This window comes from Myotis lucifugus, unplaced genomic scaffold (genome assembly GCF_000147115.1).
Source record: "Myotis lucifugus unplaced genomic scaffold, Myoluc2.0 scaffold_12, whole genome shotgun sequence".
Taxonomy (NCBI): Eukaryota; Metazoa; Chordata; class Mammalia; order Chiroptera; family Vespertilionidae; genus Myotis; species Myotis lucifugus.
In genome coordinates this window covers 2,226,748-2,243,969 of record NW_005871060.1, presented here as the reverse complement: position 1 = coordinate 2,243,969, position 17,222 = coordinate 2,226,748, and the positions used below count along the sequence as shown (strand labels likewise).

At 40.3% G+C, this 17,222-nt stretch overlaps 1 protein-coding gene across 1 annotated transcript in view; it reads left to right on the top strand.

Moving 5' to 3' along the window:
* Positions 1–682: 682 nt before the first annotated feature.
* Positions 683–17,222, top strand: part of ANTXR2 (anthrax toxin receptor 2) — a 135,092-nt gene continuing 118,552 nt past the window's right edge. Inside the window, exons 1-3 of the mRNA XM_006084525.3 lie at positions 683–1,488; positions 2,112–2,183; positions 4,252–4,323. Coding sequence (XP_006084587.1) covers positions 1,337–1,488; positions 2,112–2,183; positions 4,252–4,323 — 296 coding nt within the window. The 5' untranslated portion in view covers positions 683–1,336. The remainder of the gene's footprint in view (positions 1,489–2,111; positions 2,184–4,251; positions 4,324–17,222) is intronic.

The following is a 17,222-nucleotide window of genomic DNA, read 5'->3' as shown; positions in this document are numbered from 1 at the left end:
AGGAGAAGGCAGAAGACTTAGGTGGAAGTGGTGGAAAGGAGAAAGGAGGGGGCGGGGAGTGTAGTTGGCCTACACAGAGAGTTTGAATGCAGCAAACTTCAGCTCCTGCACTAGTTTGGTAAGGGCAGCCTGGCTTGCCCCAAGATGAAATTCTTAGTATTTGGAGCTTGGGGTAAATGACAATGGGAAAAAATATTTTGAAGTACAATTTTACATTCAGAAAGATCCCCCCGACCCCCCCCCCCCCCCCCCCCCCCCCGCCACACACACACACACACACACACCCCTTTCCTGGCTTGGCGAGATGAAACTACAAAGGTTTATAATAGAAAAAGAAGAAGTTGCCTTCCTAGGTGGAGAGTTGGGAAAGTAAAAAGAGTGTGTGTGCTTGTGGGAGTGGGGGTGGGGCGGAATAGCCTATCGCCCCCCTTGGAATTGTTAGTCTTCGGTCTTCGATCCCAGCGACTCCAGCTGCTGAAATGGACCAGGCCTGCAGGGTGTATGGGTGTGCAGCTGCTACAGGACATTTGCTTTTCTAAACTCCTCCTCTTCCCCCAATTTGGCAAGCGTTAGTCATTTTCAACTCGGCAAGAACCCACAAGTGTGCGTGTGTGGCTGCGGGCTTCGGATCAGGCCCCGCCCACCCTGAGCGGGGACTTGGCCCGGCTGCGCGCTGGGCTCTGGTTGGAGTGGCCGGTCCGAGCCGCTCGCCCCGGGCCGCTCAGCCTCCTCCCCTAAAGGGGACCGCCCGGCCGCGCCGCGCCAGGGCCGCCGAGCACAAGGAAGAAAGTTTGCCGCGCCCGGACGAGTCGGGCCGCCGGAGGAAGGGAAGGAGCCGGAGGACCGGGACCTCCGCTCTGAGTTTGTGCAGCCGTCGTGGCGTCCGGGGGGCGGCTGCCCGCCGCGCACTGCAGCCGCCGGGCTTCGGGCCACCCCGCGGAATGGGGCGCGGGGTCCGGTCCTAGGCGGGAGCCGCAGGCTGGTCTGGAGGCCGGGGAGGAACTTCTTCCGCGCGCGGCCGCCTGGGCCCTGGCTGCCGGCAGAGACTCTCCGGATCCGCGGGGGAAGGACTGACTGCTCTCCGCCGGGATTCGCCTGGGTTCCGGCGGCGGCAGCAGCTGCGGCTGCGGCTGCAGCGTCTCCCTTTGTCCTCTGTGGACCTCCCTCCCGCCCCTTCTCCCTCCCGCTGTCAGGGAGTGGGTTCCGCTGCTCCAGGCGCCGGCGCCCTCGCAGCTCGTCGCCCCAGGGTCCTGGGGGACTCCTACCCCCGCCGCCGCGTCCCGGGGAGCCCCGCCGAGGGGGCCGGGAGCTGACGGAGGCGCAGGCCCCCCGCAGGATGGTGGCGCGGCTGTCGCTGGCCCGCAGTCCGGGGAGCTGGCTGGTCCCGGGGCTGTGGCTGCTGGCCCTCGGCGGTCCCGGGGGGCTGCTGAGCGCCCAGGAGCAGCCCAGCTGCAGAGGCGCCTTTGATCTCTACTTCGTCCTGGACAAGTGAGTGCCAAGGGGGTCCAGTGTCTTGTGGTGCGGGTGGCGTGGGGTGAGTTGTGGCCGGGAGGCAAAGATGTGTGCGCGCCCTGGGGAGGGGAGTGAGAAACCCGTGGATGGCTACCTTGTTGCTCTTTCCGGGCACAGGGCCAGCGCTTTGGGATATTTGCGGGCTGGGGGTGGTGATAGGAGCCAGTCCTGAGGTGCAGGACTCTCTGGGAAAGTGGGGTAGTCCCTGCTTGCAGTCCAAGGGCTTTCTGGGAAATGGAAATGCGGCCACTGGGGGTAGCCTTCTGTGCCCCTGGAACCCAGACCAGACTGTTGGTCAGCCTCCCTGTCCTCACCCCGTCACTCTGGCTAAAGTTTGCTTGGTTTTATCCTAGGAAAGGCCCAGGGTTAACAAACCCTGCGTAGTTTGCATGTCCTGGGAAGAAGGCTGTGTTTATTTTAAAGAGCTGGGGTCCCGCTCCCAACTATTCGCAGGCAGGGGGTCCCCAAAGATGGGTTGACTTTCTCAGTTCTTGCAACACCTAAGTTTCATGGCTGGTGTTGTTACTTTGATTCTAGCAGCGGCCCCATGTACATGTTTGTTTTTCTGATCAGTTCTATTTCTTTTTCTTTTTTTTCAGGTCTTGGAGTGTGGCCAATAACTGGCTTGAAATTTACGATTTTGTCAAGCAACTTACAGAACGATTTGTGAGGTATTTCTCCCACTTTACTTTTCTAGCGACTGGAGTGTGAAGTTGAGGGAAGTAGACCAACATGCAGGGTATTCCCCCGCTTTTTTGGAAACCTTTTGCAGGAAAAGCCTTCAGTGAAATGTGGATGTGAAAGAGCCTCAGGATCATTATTACACACATGCTCTTATTAGGACAGACCTTCACTTGTTGAGGGCTTATGTCATCTGGACCCCAGAAACTTGGCTCAGGCCCCAGGGAAGCATCTTCAAATGCTATTCCACATGTCTTTTCCTTTTTGAATTTTCATCTGTTATGAATTTCAGTTATGCTTTCTCATAATTTATCACATTAAAATTTTTATGCTAATAGTATCCATCATATATTTTCCTTTCCACACGATTCTTAGCATTGTAGAGGTCCTCATTAAAAAAAAAAAGTGTTGGTAAACTTCAAATGAACATGTGTTAATAACCTACTACCAGAAAAGGCACTTGTGTGGTTGTTTAAAGAAATGACTTGTGTTTACAAAATGTGTGGGTGGGTGTGTGGTGCGTTTAAAATTTAACTGTTCTATATATGCAATGAGCCTTACTACGAAAGACTGGTTTCTTCTCCTATAAAAAGCATAACTACTATGCAGTCCAGCTCACCCTCTTATTTAGAGGTAACTAGGGATTAGTGGCATCCCTACTTAAACATAGCCCCCAGACACCAGGCTTTTGAGGCTTTTTTCCCCTTTCATTTTTCTTTTTTAAAGAAAAACATGCAATGAGCAAATGCAAGTTTATCAAGATAATGGAAAGGACACAAAAAGGAGCTGTATCATTAAATATTGCTTCTTTCAGTCTTGTTAGCCCAAATGTTGTCTGTAAAACAGGCTTGGATGATCAAAACATTTTGAAAGTCATGTTGCAAGTAACTTCAACAATCTGTAGAGGCCTAGGCAATCCTTGCTTTCAGTTATTGGCAGCCGTGAAGTTATCCCTATAAAAATGTATGCTTGTCCATGTTCCATCATGTCTCCTGCTTCAGAAATCAAGTATGACACTCATTTCTGGGCGGGGTCAGAGGTAAAACTGTCTAAGAAAGAAAAATAAACAGGGCCCTATGTCCTTTAATGTCAAAGACAGAAGAGAGTTCTTGATAAGTTTTCTGATTTAATCCAGGAGTATGCAGAGAGTTTTCACATAGATTTTGATTGAGAGCAATGGATCATTTCAATACAACATTTCCAAGAAGGGAGGTTCTTATTTATTTGGTCTGCTTTGCAAGTTGGACTTCTGTAATACACAGTTCTCTGGCTCAAGTTTGGTTGCTCCGTTACTAAGGATACAGCGTAGGAAGTGAATACAGGGTGACTACTGAAGAGAGTAACTTTCAAAATATGCATGGGACATCGTTCTGATCTTGCGGTCTGTAGGTCTTAGCTTCATACCTTCAGTTTCCAATCTGAGTAATGGTTGCAAAGAGTGTCTTAGAAACAGGAACCATTCTGTGGTATAAATGCCGAAAGCTTAAAAGACGCAGCTCACTGGGGCAGTGGTTGACTACGGCAATATGACCGTTGAGACTTGGAAAATTGAAGATGACTAATCAAAACGGGATTTGTTGGTCTCTTTCACATTGCCCATGGCATTCTTTAAGTATTCTAAAGTATTCAGGATAACTTTTTATGAAATTCATAATGTAGTGGTAATTAAGTCAAACTGGCTACTCCCCAACCCTCAATATTGCTAGCCATAGTCTCTCTGCAGGGTTTGGTCTCCTTTAAGGAGATAGGATAGAACATCAAGTAGTTTCTCAAAAGAATTGTTCATGGACCTAGAATTTATCTTTCTAGTAAATCTCTTCCTAAACGGCCCCAAGGGTCATGGAGGAGTGCTTGAGTGCTGAGAAGCACTGCCTGAATCCAAAATGACTTGTGCAGTAACATTAAGCAGAGTTAGTGTATCTATTAGGGGGTTCCATTGGAAAGAAGCCTGGGCTATTCAGTGAGACGGATTTTAAACGAGACTCCCTAGCTGTATATCTGCATTGTATCACTATTTCCTTTAAACATGTTTTAACGGCCTCTCTTCTTATTTTGCAGCCCTCGCATGAGAGTATCTTTCATTGTGTTTTCTTCTCAAGCAACCACTATTTTGCCATTAACTGGAGACAGGTTAGTGCATTATCATGTCGCTGCAGGCTTTTAGCAGAGACTAATCTTAAAAGAATGATTGATATTCCAAGTGGTGGTTCAGGCCTCTCAGTGGAATCAAGCAAATGCACAGACAATTGGGTTCTCTTCACTAATAGAGGGGAAAGGAGGTATGAGTAATATAAAAGAGTGGATAATCTGAAAATCAATATCATTCATATTGGGTGTGGAATGTACAGTGAAACCCAGAACTCTGCCTAGTTGTATATTCACTACCTCCCACCATTTCCCTTCTCTGTTACTATAAGTAGTTCTACATCTTTCTTGTTTAGATGTAATATATTAATCAATTAGGAATTTGAAGAACATTAGGGAGGGAAGGCTATGGATCTATTTGGATAATTCACTAGATTCAGCAGACATCCTGGATCTCTAGTCTTACTCTAAGGTGCACTGGTGCTGAATATGTTTATTTTTGTAAAGGAACTTGCTTTATATTATATTAGTATGTATATGTATATATATATAACGTACATATAAAATGCATCTATATAGCTCACATTTTTATCAGACATGTGTAATATATAAGTATGTGTCTCTACACACAGATACACACACACAAGACACACACACACAAATACATAAATCTTTTGTAAAAGGTATGGCTTTTTCCAAGCCAATGTCACCGTATTTCATATGACCATTTCTATGTCATTTGAACTCACTGTGGCAAGTTGGAAATAGTCATCGCCGTATTTTAAAGAATGGCTAGTTTCCATGGGATCAGTTTTGCTTACTAGACTCTGAGTTCTTTGTTTTTATATCTACTTTATTTAATACCAGGTATGCATGATAGCTCTTGCTCAGTACTTGTTGAATCAATGAATGAGTTAGCATTATTTTGAAATCAAACTGTAGTTTTAGCAGGGGAGGCTGGTGGAGTTTGTTTTGCATAATATGTGGATTTCCCAGGAGTTATGTGTGAATACAGGTTTCTTTTATAAATTATTTTTCTTTGAGAAATGTCAAGAAAGCATAGTATTTAAAAGGATTCAGGGAGAGAACTTATATAAACTTTAAATTTATTTGTGCTTTAAGTATTACTTTTCCTGGAGAGGAAGTCTGTAGATGGGTGGGGCGGGGGGGGGGGCGCGGTCTGGCTTACAACCTCAGTCTTCTCATGGATACTTCCCTTCCATCTTTTTTTACGTGCACCTGGGTTTCTTCAAGGCCAGAACAATAGCAGCCCCTTATAACCCATACACAACATCTTTCTACATTCAGTGATGTGGCAGTCCTTGCCTTCATGGGAATACATTTTATTCACCGCCCAGCCTCATTTCCAAAGACACGGATTTGGACCTAGCCTATCCTCTAGGAGAAAATAAAAGCATGATGGTGACATTTATGGAGTGCATAAGTAGAGAAAAGCGCTTAGCATAATGCCAGACATATAGTAGACTCTCAGTAATTGTCACCTGCGTATTCTGTGCCAGGTGCTCCGTCAGACTCTTTACATATGGGTCCTCCAGCCCTTTGAGGATGAAGTGTAATCAGTGGTCTCCAAGTGGATATTGCTTAGACATGCACATGAGGAGTTTGAATCATTAATTTAAATGAGAGGTTCTTCCCTTCTCTTGGTTGAATCTCATAGGGGAGAGATTGGAATGGGATAAAGAGGCTTCTATTTGAAGAGACAGCGTAACATTGTTGTTAAGAGCCACTGAACTGGTATCTAGCTAAACGGTCATGGGCAAGTTACTTAACCTCTTTTTACTTAAAATATTTTTTTATTGATTTTTAGAGAAAGAGGAAGGGAGAGGGAGAGAGACAGAAACATTGATGTGAGAGCCAAACAGAGACAGGCTGCCTCCTGCACACCCTGCCTGGGAATCAAGCTTACAACCCGGGCATGTGCCCTGACCAGGAATCAACACTGCAAACTTTCAGTGCAGGGGATGACGCCCAACCAACTGAGCCACATTGGCCAGGACACTTAACCTTTTTATGCCTCCTTTTCCCCCTCTGCATACTGACGGCAAAGATGATGATAACAGTAACTACCTCATAAGATTGTTGTAAGAATTGAAATCAGTGAGTGAGGAGAATATACGACAGAATCTGGCATGTATGTATTCAAAAGGTGAAAGCTCTGTTGTTACCTGGAGCTAGGGAATATGTAGTATTTAATGATCAGGGAAGAATTGTGTTTATATAAAGAGATTATTGTCCTTTTGAAAGGATTTATAATACTCCAGGCAGAATTTTTTTTTAAATATATCTTATTGATTTTTTACAGAGAGGAAGGGAGAGGGAGAGGGATACAGAGTTAGAAACATTGATGAGAGAGAAACATCGATTCAGCTGCCTCTTGCATGCCCCCTACTGGGGATGTGCCCACAACCCAGGTACATGCCCTTGGTCGGAATCGAACCTGGGACCCTTCAGTCTGCAGGCCAAAGCTCTATCCGCTGAGCCAAACCGGTTAGGGCTCCAGTCAGAATTTTAATAATGCTACTTGCAAGTTATTTTGCTTGCCTGTCTCTTGGAAATAAAGATACATTTATTTTTATTGAATTTAACTATTTGTAGCATGTTGAACTAGTTTGGGATGGCAGAAAGAACACTAAGAAGGTCTGGGTTAGAGTTCTGGTTTTGCTACTTTCTGACTTGGAGAATTGGACCAAGTATATACTCAGTGTGTTGCTTTTTATATGTATAAATCACAGACATAAACTATCAAGTTTTCTTAAGAGAGATGTTATGAAGATCAAAATAAGATAATGCATAGAAAAGTACTTTGTATATCACAGAATAGTCTCCAGTAAAGGATATTATTTTCTGCTTCTAGTTATTCTTATACTAACTTTATTTAATTAAGTGAGTAACTTTTTAAATTTCTATGGCCCTCTATATTTGGATATAAGATCATTTTTCATCCATTACATACTGTCAAGTGTGTAGAAACAATTTGCATATTTAGATGCAAGATCACTGAACAAATGTTTCCACAACTATTGTGGATCTTTGAGTCAAAGCCTAGAAATTGGTATTCTACATATCAACTTTCTTGATGGCGTGTATCAGACTGACAAACAGATCTGCATGCCTGAGCAACACAAAAGTTAAGCACAGCAGGTTTCACAATTTTGGTTCTATCACTCATAATTCTCCAGTTCTGTGGTAAATATGAGAAGTACCTCTTTCGTGTTTCTCAGGGTGTTGCTAAATACTTTCAGTAGAGATGAAGCAAGATTGGAGAGCAGTACGTCCTTATGGTCGGGCAGTGTCTTCTGTTAGGGTTTCAGCATAACATCTAGTGCTATGTAAATGCACGAATAGCATAATGGCAAGAAATGACCAGTTATACATTTCATATACTCATCACTTAGAAACTTCATTCTTTTCAATATTTCAATTGAAAACACTCCCTTCTATTCTCTTGTTCTCATGATTTTTATCCTCCATATATCTGATAGTCCATTTTTTCTACCTACCTGCATGCCTTCCTTATAAGATTTATTGAGTATTGTGGGTTCTGGGAGTAACACAAAGATGTATAATCTAGTGTGTGTGAAAATAAGGGGTGTGCACATACACATCAGTAGTTCAGGGCTGAATTACAGGATCAGGTAAGAAGGAAGTGCTGAGTGTTTTTCAATATGGAAATATCCAGCCTTTTAATATTAGAGAATTTGAAACAGGACTAATTTTAAAGGATATTTTTAGTCTTTGTGGTACATACTTGGGGATAGTGAATTATGCTCAGTTGTGTTTAATATGGTCTTAATGATATGAAAGTGATTTAGTTGAAATCATTTACTGAACAATTATTAGGTGCTAGGCAGTGTGCAAAATGCTTCCCATTCATTACCTCATTGAATCCTCCTATCAACTCCATGTAATACATACTATTATTATCTCATCTTTACAAATGAGGAAACTGAAGCTAAGAAAGGTAATGTAGCTTGTCCAAGGATACTTAGTTAATAAGTGGTGATCAGTATATCAGCCAGAATGGTATCTTAATGTATAAAGTAGATCATGCCACTCTCATGCCGAATACAGTCTAATGGCTTGGAATAGAAGAACACGTCTCCCCGTGGCCTGAAGCTCCTACCTGATTGCCTCACACAATCCTCTGTTACAACATTGGATGCCATAGCTAGCCCACTGGCTGCCTTTCCATTCCCTAAAAAGGCCAAGCTTGTTTCCACATTAGGACATTTGCTCTTTCTCGGCCCCAGGTCTTGTCCAGGCCAGGTCATTCTTGTCATTTTGGCCTTATCCCATGTGTCACTTCCTCTGAGAGGCCTTGCTTGGCCATCAAGTCTGAGGGAACCCTGACCTGCCTCCTCAGTAAATTCTCACAATACTCTATCTGGTTATCACGTTTTGAAATTATTCTATTAATTAATCAATTTATTTTTATCTCCATGACTCTAATGTAAAGTACATGAGAGCAGAGGGGTCTTCTTTGTCTTGTTCACCCATATATCCAACACCTAGAACAGAGCGTGGCACACAGTGGATGCTCAGTAGATATGTGTTGAGTGAATGGTTGAGTTTGCCTGACTGTAGAACCTTAGTTATTAATTGTTCTAATGTTTTTTCTCTCTTTGAAAAATGATAAATGATGACATAGTTCCCAATTTTCTCATTCCCATTCTTATAGATCAGTTATAAATATTTTCAATTCTGTTTTCAATATACTTGTCCCAAGATTTAAAAGGTTATGTTTATTTGATCTGAACACAATTACACATTACGTAGGAAAAAATATTCCTTGGCCTGACTTGTTGGAAATTGAAGAGAAGTCATTAAGTTTAGATAATATACACATTTCTATTATTTGAAAGAATTTATTCTAATTCCTTATCATCTGAATTAAAAATGTACTTGTGACAAGATAGTCCTTTTAAGGGACATATGACAGTCTCTGTAAATGTTTAGAAGGTTCCTATTAGCAGTTCTCCTTTTTAGGGACGATGTCTCACTGAGATACTAGCACCAGAGTGCAAAGATAGGCATGTGCAAAATTAGACGTTGCAGCTTTGTCCATAATAGTGAAAAACTGTATTCAATCCTAATGCCTATAAATTGATACTGTACTTAGAGAATATTCATAGAACAGATACTATGCAGCCATTAAAAGAATTGGAAAATTCATATAGATTGACATGAAAATATATCTAAGATATATTAATTGAGGAAGGAAAGTTGCCGAACACTCTGTTAATTATGATTTTATTTTTTAAAATAAAAACAAAATATTTAACTGTTTCTATAGTTTTTTTTGTGTGTGTGTGTGTGTGTGTGTGTGTGTGTGTGTGTGGAAGAGAGAGAGAGAGAGAGAGAGAGAGAGAGAGAGAGAGAGAGAGAGAGAGATATTATAGAAAAAAGGCTGGAAGATAGGCAGCAAACTGTTAACAATGTTACTGTGAGACTCAATGTTGGGAAAGTCTTTGTGTTTTAATTTCCATGCATGTAGGTTATTCAGTTTTATTTTGACAATAATGTATCATGTAAAAATTAAAAAGAATTGTTACTGACTTTTCTGTAGCTAGAGATGGCTATCTTGAAATCAGAATGAACCCAGGGGTTTGAAAGAGTAAGCGCTAGGAATAGAGCATATCCAGCTCTTCTACTGGAGGGTCCTGAAGTCTTCTTGTTAAAATGAAAACGCCAGGACTACACCTTGGGTAAATAACATGGGAGCTATACACTAGCTGTGTGACTTTGGACAAGTCACTTTGTCTCTTGTTGCCCAATCCCCTTGCCTGCTAAAAGGAGCTTATCATCCCTGCCATATAGTGATGCTGGGACAATAAACACATGTAATGTGTGAGAAGGCCTCCTTGATGACTGGGTGGGAAGGAGGCTGATGTGGAAATGAGATTTGGAGGTTATCAGTGTACGCCATTATTATCATTGCCAACATGCTGTGCCAGGATGATAACTGAAGTGATTTGCTCAAGGTGACACCCTGCCGCACTGCCTGAGACTGTGTTCCCCCTTCACCAGCTTTCACAATTAGTCAGAATTCCTGAGACTGTGTTCCCCCTTCACCAGCTTTCACAATTAGTCAGAATTTGTCATAACTCAAAGACATAGTCATCCTCTGAATTTATTATATTATGATGAGAGGAAGTGACTATAGGGTTTAAAAAAACTCTAATAGGGAAGTAATGACTCCTGTTGCTCAGATCCTGGTCCTGGATATGTTAATACTTACTTTCAGTGAAATTCTACATCTGTTTTGTGTGTTCTAGAAAGTTAATATGTTAATACTTACTTTCAGTGAAATTCTACATCTGTTTTGTGTGTTCTAGAAAGTTAAATGCACTGTTACTCATGCCTGTGAGGCAGCTCTGGCCCCCTGAAGTGGTAGAAGGCAGAGGTCCGCTTCTCATGGCCCAGGAAGGCATCTAATGGGGAAATGGAATAAAAATGTACAAAATGCAGTTATGGACTCCAGGTGTGATCTCTGTGCCACACTTTGGTTAGGGTAGAATAAATTGGAGAGCAATCTTTCACAAAACCCGGATTGTGTGGAGCATTTTGTAAGCAGAGACTTTTGAGTCAGGACTGCTACCTTGGGGTCACTGGTTTGGACTGGAGCACAGAGGCTTGGGCATATGTTAGCCTTAGAGTGACATGTTAAATAAACAATAAGCAAGTTTGTATATAAAGAGATAACTAAACTTAGATAATAGAATACATTAGCAATGTTTGTGTTTAGAAAATAATCTTTCACTGTTTGGAAACCTTAAAACATTTTTTTAAGTTGAAGAGCAAATAAGAAAACAATTACTTTTCTGAAATTTATCACTCATGCAGTATGTAGTATAGCAGAATATAACACAATTAAGTAGATAATTGGAGGAGGTATATGTGAATGAATGAACAGGTTTCCTCTCATATTGTTTTTTAAATTTCTGTCAGTCTGGTGAATATTGTGGCTTATTAATAGAATAAAACAATAAAAATAGATAACGTTCATTGAACACTTACTATGTATCAGACATTTTGTTAAATGCTTTATATACACCTAGAGGCCTGATGCATGAAATTCATGCAAGAGTAGGCCTTTCCCTAGCTGCCGTCACTGGCTACACTCTGGCACCTGGGGCCCGGGCTTCCCTCTGGCCTCTGGCAGGCACCCGGGACCGGGGTTTCCCTTGCAGCCCCTGCTTCATCCGGAAGGTCGTCTCTTCTACTCAGCATATTACACTTTTATTAACTAGAGGCCCGATGCACGAAAATTCTTGCAAGAGTAGGCCTTCCTTCCCCCGGCTGCTGGCACCGGCTTCCCTCAGGCACCGGGACCCGAGCTGGCTTTCCCCAGGCCGCCTGCAGGCACCCAGGACCCAGGCTGGCCTCCCTCTGGCCCCAGCTTCATCAAGAAAGACGTCTGGTCTAATTAGCATATTACCCTTTTATTATTTTATTATAGATAATTCAGGTAAAGTACAGTGCTAAGTGAATCATTAGTAATTTTTTACAGACACAATTTTGAGAATATTGTTTTGTTTCATATTCTACTCTACTAAGGTCTACTTATAAAATAAAAATTTTATTATATTATGTAAATGGGTTATTATGATAAAATTCTCAGGTATTGCCATGTTTTGTTTGCAGTTACCATTTATTTTAAAGACTAATGCCCCTGACTAATAACATCTTAAGGATAAATAACAGAATCAATGTATGATATAAACATCTATACATTTATGCTTATGCAGTTATCCAAATTGGCATTTGGTAGCATAGATGCCTGGAGCTTTTAGGTTTTGTGGTAGATTGTTCTTTTGTGACCTCCAATGAAGCACAGCATACATACATACATACATACATATGTGTATATGATCATATGTGTAATATGTGTAATATATAAAGTACATGTATATATGAAATAAATATATTCATTTAACTATATAATTTTAAAAATCTGGGCTGGCCCTATTGCTTGCTTTAATCAAGATTGTGACAGACATAAACACGAAACATGAAACTTTACCAGTGTCAGGTCTGAGACTTAATAAGGCGCGGGCGTTTCCTCTTCTTGTGGTCTTGGTAGCCAGCTGCCATATGAAAACTTTGACAACCATGAGACCACCATGGTAGGAGGAAACCTCGCTGAGCCACATGGACAAGTCACATGTAGAAGAATAAAGACGCTGGTCAGCAGTCCTGGCTGGGCTCAAAGGCAGTAGCCAGCACCAGCACCAGCATCAACTTGCCAACCGTGTGATGGAGATCATTTCTACTCTCCTAGCCATTCCAGCCTCCCAGCTCACAACCTGTGAAGTATAACTGCCCATTCAGTGCACAGTATTATGAGAAACAATAAAATGTGTTTATACCACCAATTTCGGTTATTACACAGCAGTAGACAAGCACAATAGAAATTGTGGGAAGCTGAGTGACCTTGAGGAGACTGAGAGTAAAAACTGGAAGAGCAGAGACAAGTTGTTATTGGAGATGACCATTTTATGTTAACGGAGTGAACAAAATCCTACTAACGGGACTGATGTCAACAAAGTAGCTACAATTTAGTCTGCACTTATTATGTGCCATTTAATCCTCACAATGCCCCCACAGGGTGGATATCTTCATCCCTATTTTATAGATGAGGAGACAAGGCTTAGAATAAATCTCTGTTCTCTCTGGCTATATGCCATACTATCTCAGAAACTGTACTTTACAGTTTAAAAGAATATCCTTGTCACTCCCAAACCCCTTCAGTAGGACTGACTGGCAAAACAGGTAAGGAAAAGAGCATTCCAACAACATGGAAAAGTTTTTAAATTAGATTAGACCAGAGGTTCTTAGTTATTATTTCCAAAAAGTAACCCATCCCTATTACAAAGCAATTAGAGTTAGAGTAACCCATCCCTATTACAAAGCAATTAGAATTAGAATATTTAGGTAAATAAGGTAAATTCGTTAGGTGATTACAGGGCACAGCCAGAGCTGTGATTTTTTTAAAAAGTCCGTTAGGTGATTACAGGGCACAGTGGAGAACTACACTGCACCTGTAAAGAGGTATGTGGGAATAGCCATGGTCTATGTGTGAGCTGTTCTCACATCAGAATCACAGTGTTAATGGGGGGTGTGTGTGCAACAGATGTGTGTAGGTTGGTTGATTGACATCTGGAAAGAGCTTTGAGATCTGGAACATTAAGATAATGTGCATTGAAAAGTTCAAGTACTATAGAGATAAATTGTATACTAGTAAATGTACATCCTCAGCGTAAGTAGAAAGTACTTAAAATTGTGCCTTAATTATGTTAGTTGGGAAATTTAGAATTCTCTGCCAACCATTTTTTATGCCACTATTTGTAAAAATACATCTTTGTTTTAGTTATGACATCATGAACATCTTTCACAATTCAAAGTGTTATAGGGATGGAGAAAAGCCATTGACGTCACACAGTGCATGGTAGCTGTTGTTGCTGTTTCCTTCCCTTCCATTCTTTCTCTTGTCTTTTTATTCTTCCCTTCCCTTTTTATTTTTTTTAAATATATTTTTATTGATTTCAGAGATGAAGGGAGAGGGAGAGAGAGATAGAAACGGCAATGATGAGAGGGAATCATTGATTGGCTGCCTCCTGCACGCCCCCTATGGGGGATCCAGCCGCAACCCGGGCACGTGCCCTTGACAGGGAATCAATCCTGGGACCCTTCAGTCCACAGGTCGATGCTCTATCCACTGAGCAAAACTGACTATGGCCCCATCCCTTTTTAATCTCTTCCTTTCCCTACTCAGCAGAGAAATTTGAGAGGTAGTAATAGAGATGGAAGTGTTAATTTTATAGATTAAAAAAGGGTCAATTCTTATAGTTGATTATAGAGTTTGGTCTCCAGTTCTCATAAAAACAAAAACAAAAAAACACCGGTTAAATATACCATTTGTTTAAATTTTTCCTCTTTCCAAAAAGTATCTGAAGCTGCACAGAACATTGCAGAAAATTAACAACATATAAAAATAAAAGTGGCCATAGCTGGTTTGGCTCAGTGGATAGAGCGTCTGCCTGTGGACTGAAGGGTCCCAGGTTTGATTCTGGTCAAGGGCACATGCCTGGGTTGTGGGCTAGGTCCCTGGTGGAGGGTGTGCAGGAGGCAGCCAAATCAATGACTCTCATCATCGATGTTTCTATCCTTCTCTCCCTCTCTCTTCCTCTCTGAAAGCAATGAAAAAAACAACAACAAAATAAAAAATAAATAAAAGTAAAGTAAATATCTTGGAAAGAAGATGCAGCATTATAATAACCATAGGAGCTTCGCAGGATTTTGTGAATGAGTAAGAAATTTACTGTGGGCTCCCCAATAAGAGGAGAAGGAAGTTTACATAATGTAGTTAGCAAAAAGGAGGAAGTGTGTAGCAATTACTCAGGGATGACAAGAAACTTCTGCTTTGGGACCTTCTAGGTGACATTGTGTGTCAGGAAAGCAGCACACGCCCTTGACTACAGCTTCATAGCAAGTAGTTTCAATCTTGCTGTTCCTTGTAGTTGAAGACATAATGTTAAAGCCCAGCTCAATAAGGTTGATCTTCTAAGGTTGAGATGTTGGAGTTTAGCTGATCTTTACAACGTATCCATTTTTTTCTATGTTGACTTTTATCATTTCCTCCTTGCTTTTCTTTAGAGATTTCTTTAAGTCATTGGTTCTCAACCTTCCTAATGCCTCGACCCTTTGGTGTAGTTCCTCATGTTTTGGTGACCCCCAACCATAAAAATATTTTCGTTGCTACTTCATAACTGTAATGTTGCTACTGTTATGAATCGTAATGTAAATATCTGATATGCAGGATGGTCATAGGTGACCCCTGTGAAAGGTTCGTTCGACCGCCAAAGGGGTCTCGACCCACAGGTGAGAACTGCTGGCTTAGAGTCTTCTGCTGGTGTTGTCTGGTCCTCAGGGGTGATGGGGAGCTGAATCTGAACTGAATGGAGAAAGCTATTTTTGCCAGTCAGAATCTGTTGGGGTAAACTTGAATTTCAGTTGTCTTTTTCATTTTCTTTTTGACAGCAAACATTAATGCTTGAGGACACGCAGCCACTCATTTCTGGAAAGCACCAAGTATTTGTTTTTTATCTGTGAGACTCAGACAGAATCAGTTTCAAGTTGTTTCTGTAGATATTAAAGATAAATATTTAGATTAAAAAAGTTTATAAATTATGTAATTTACTCCATCATCTGTGGAATTATGAATTTTTTCCTAGGGTAGATTGAAAAATTTATTGAACACTTACTTTGTAAAAGACATTACAATGAGTAATAGGTGCAGAGTAGGGGGATACATTATACATACCAGACATGGGGTAGCCCACTGTAAACTTCCAGTCTTGTTGAGAAGTGAAAATATTACGTGAAATTAATATTTTAAATTATTTTAAAGTAGAATGTTTTTAAGAGACAGTTATTTATTGTAGTGAAAGCTAAACATTCATTTCTTTGGGGTACTGTAGAAAGAGAGTATAATGAAGTTAGAGATAGGTTCAGAATAGGTAGATTTTAAACCAAGTATCAAAAGAGACAGCATCTGTTATTAGAGATAACTAAATCAGGAAGGAGAAAGATTAAGATCATATTTTGAAAGTTGTCTTGTGTTTTGGGGAAACTTCTTGAGAGGGAGAACTTATTTAATAATAATTTGCATTACAATATTATCAATAACTTTTAAAATGTGAGTGAGGCTCTTGTGAATGACTCATTTATTGCAAGTATTTGAAACACAACATTGCAGCATGAAAAAATAATAATTAATTTTTTTATTATTTCTGGCATGTGTTTTAATAGTATATGAAGTATAGATAGTATATATACATATTGTGTATGACCCCAGTAAATTCCTTGATTTTCAGATAATATGAAACTTGAATTTCAGTTCTCTTATCTGCCATCTATCATCCTCATGCGTAGTGTGACTGCTCTTCATGATTTATTGAAAGCATTATATTTAAGTTTAATATTTCAAGACTTTTATTTAGAAAGGTATTTTTCTTTGCTTCTGTTTTAAAACTAAAATACCCAAAGCAATATATTAAGATCTCTCTCTTGTTCTTTTAAGTTTAAAATTTTAAAAATTAGTTTTGAGTTTATTTCAAGTTATTTTGCAACATTGAAGTATTTATCTCTTAAGATTCTTGAAGTGTGTCCCCCCCCCTCTTTTTCTTTTTAAAAAAGTCTTTGGAATCTGTATTAAAAAACTGAAAAATGTGTCTTCTCTTACTCATACACACAAAATACCTCTTACTATTATAGTCATACTTTATTTCAATGTACTCCATTGGGACAACTAATTAGTCATGATGAAAAAAATATTCTATGGTTCTTTCTCTTTTTAATTCATACTATTCTTCTGAATAATCTATTGTCATCCATCCATCCATTTATTTTTTATTTGTTCATCTCCATTTATTCTTTTATTTGTTCACCAAATACATGTTAAATATCCATAACATTCAAGAGAATGAACTGGTGTCTGGATGGATGAGAAGGTGCTATAAAATTGCCTACATCATGAGACATGACTCTGGGAGACAAAAGTAGAAAATGTTAATTTTCATAAGTAACATCATTAAGTAACACACTTTAGGAATTTGCAGATAACAAGGAAAATTTCCAACTCATAGGGAGGTGGGTTAAGTGCTTCAGAAATATTTTTTCAGTTAAGCTGAACTACTCAGTCCTTGGTGGCTTTTCTTTTTCTTTTTTTTTTTTTTTATGAAGTAACATATTTTACTCCTTAGCATTTAGTAAAATAAATATGATTGAAGGTAGATGTTCTCAACTCAAAATTACTAGTTTATGCTTAGATTTTCAAGATATTTCACATTGTTAATACTTTTATTTTTTGTAGTTAAAACACAGATATTATTATATACTCATTAACATGACAGAAAGTATGA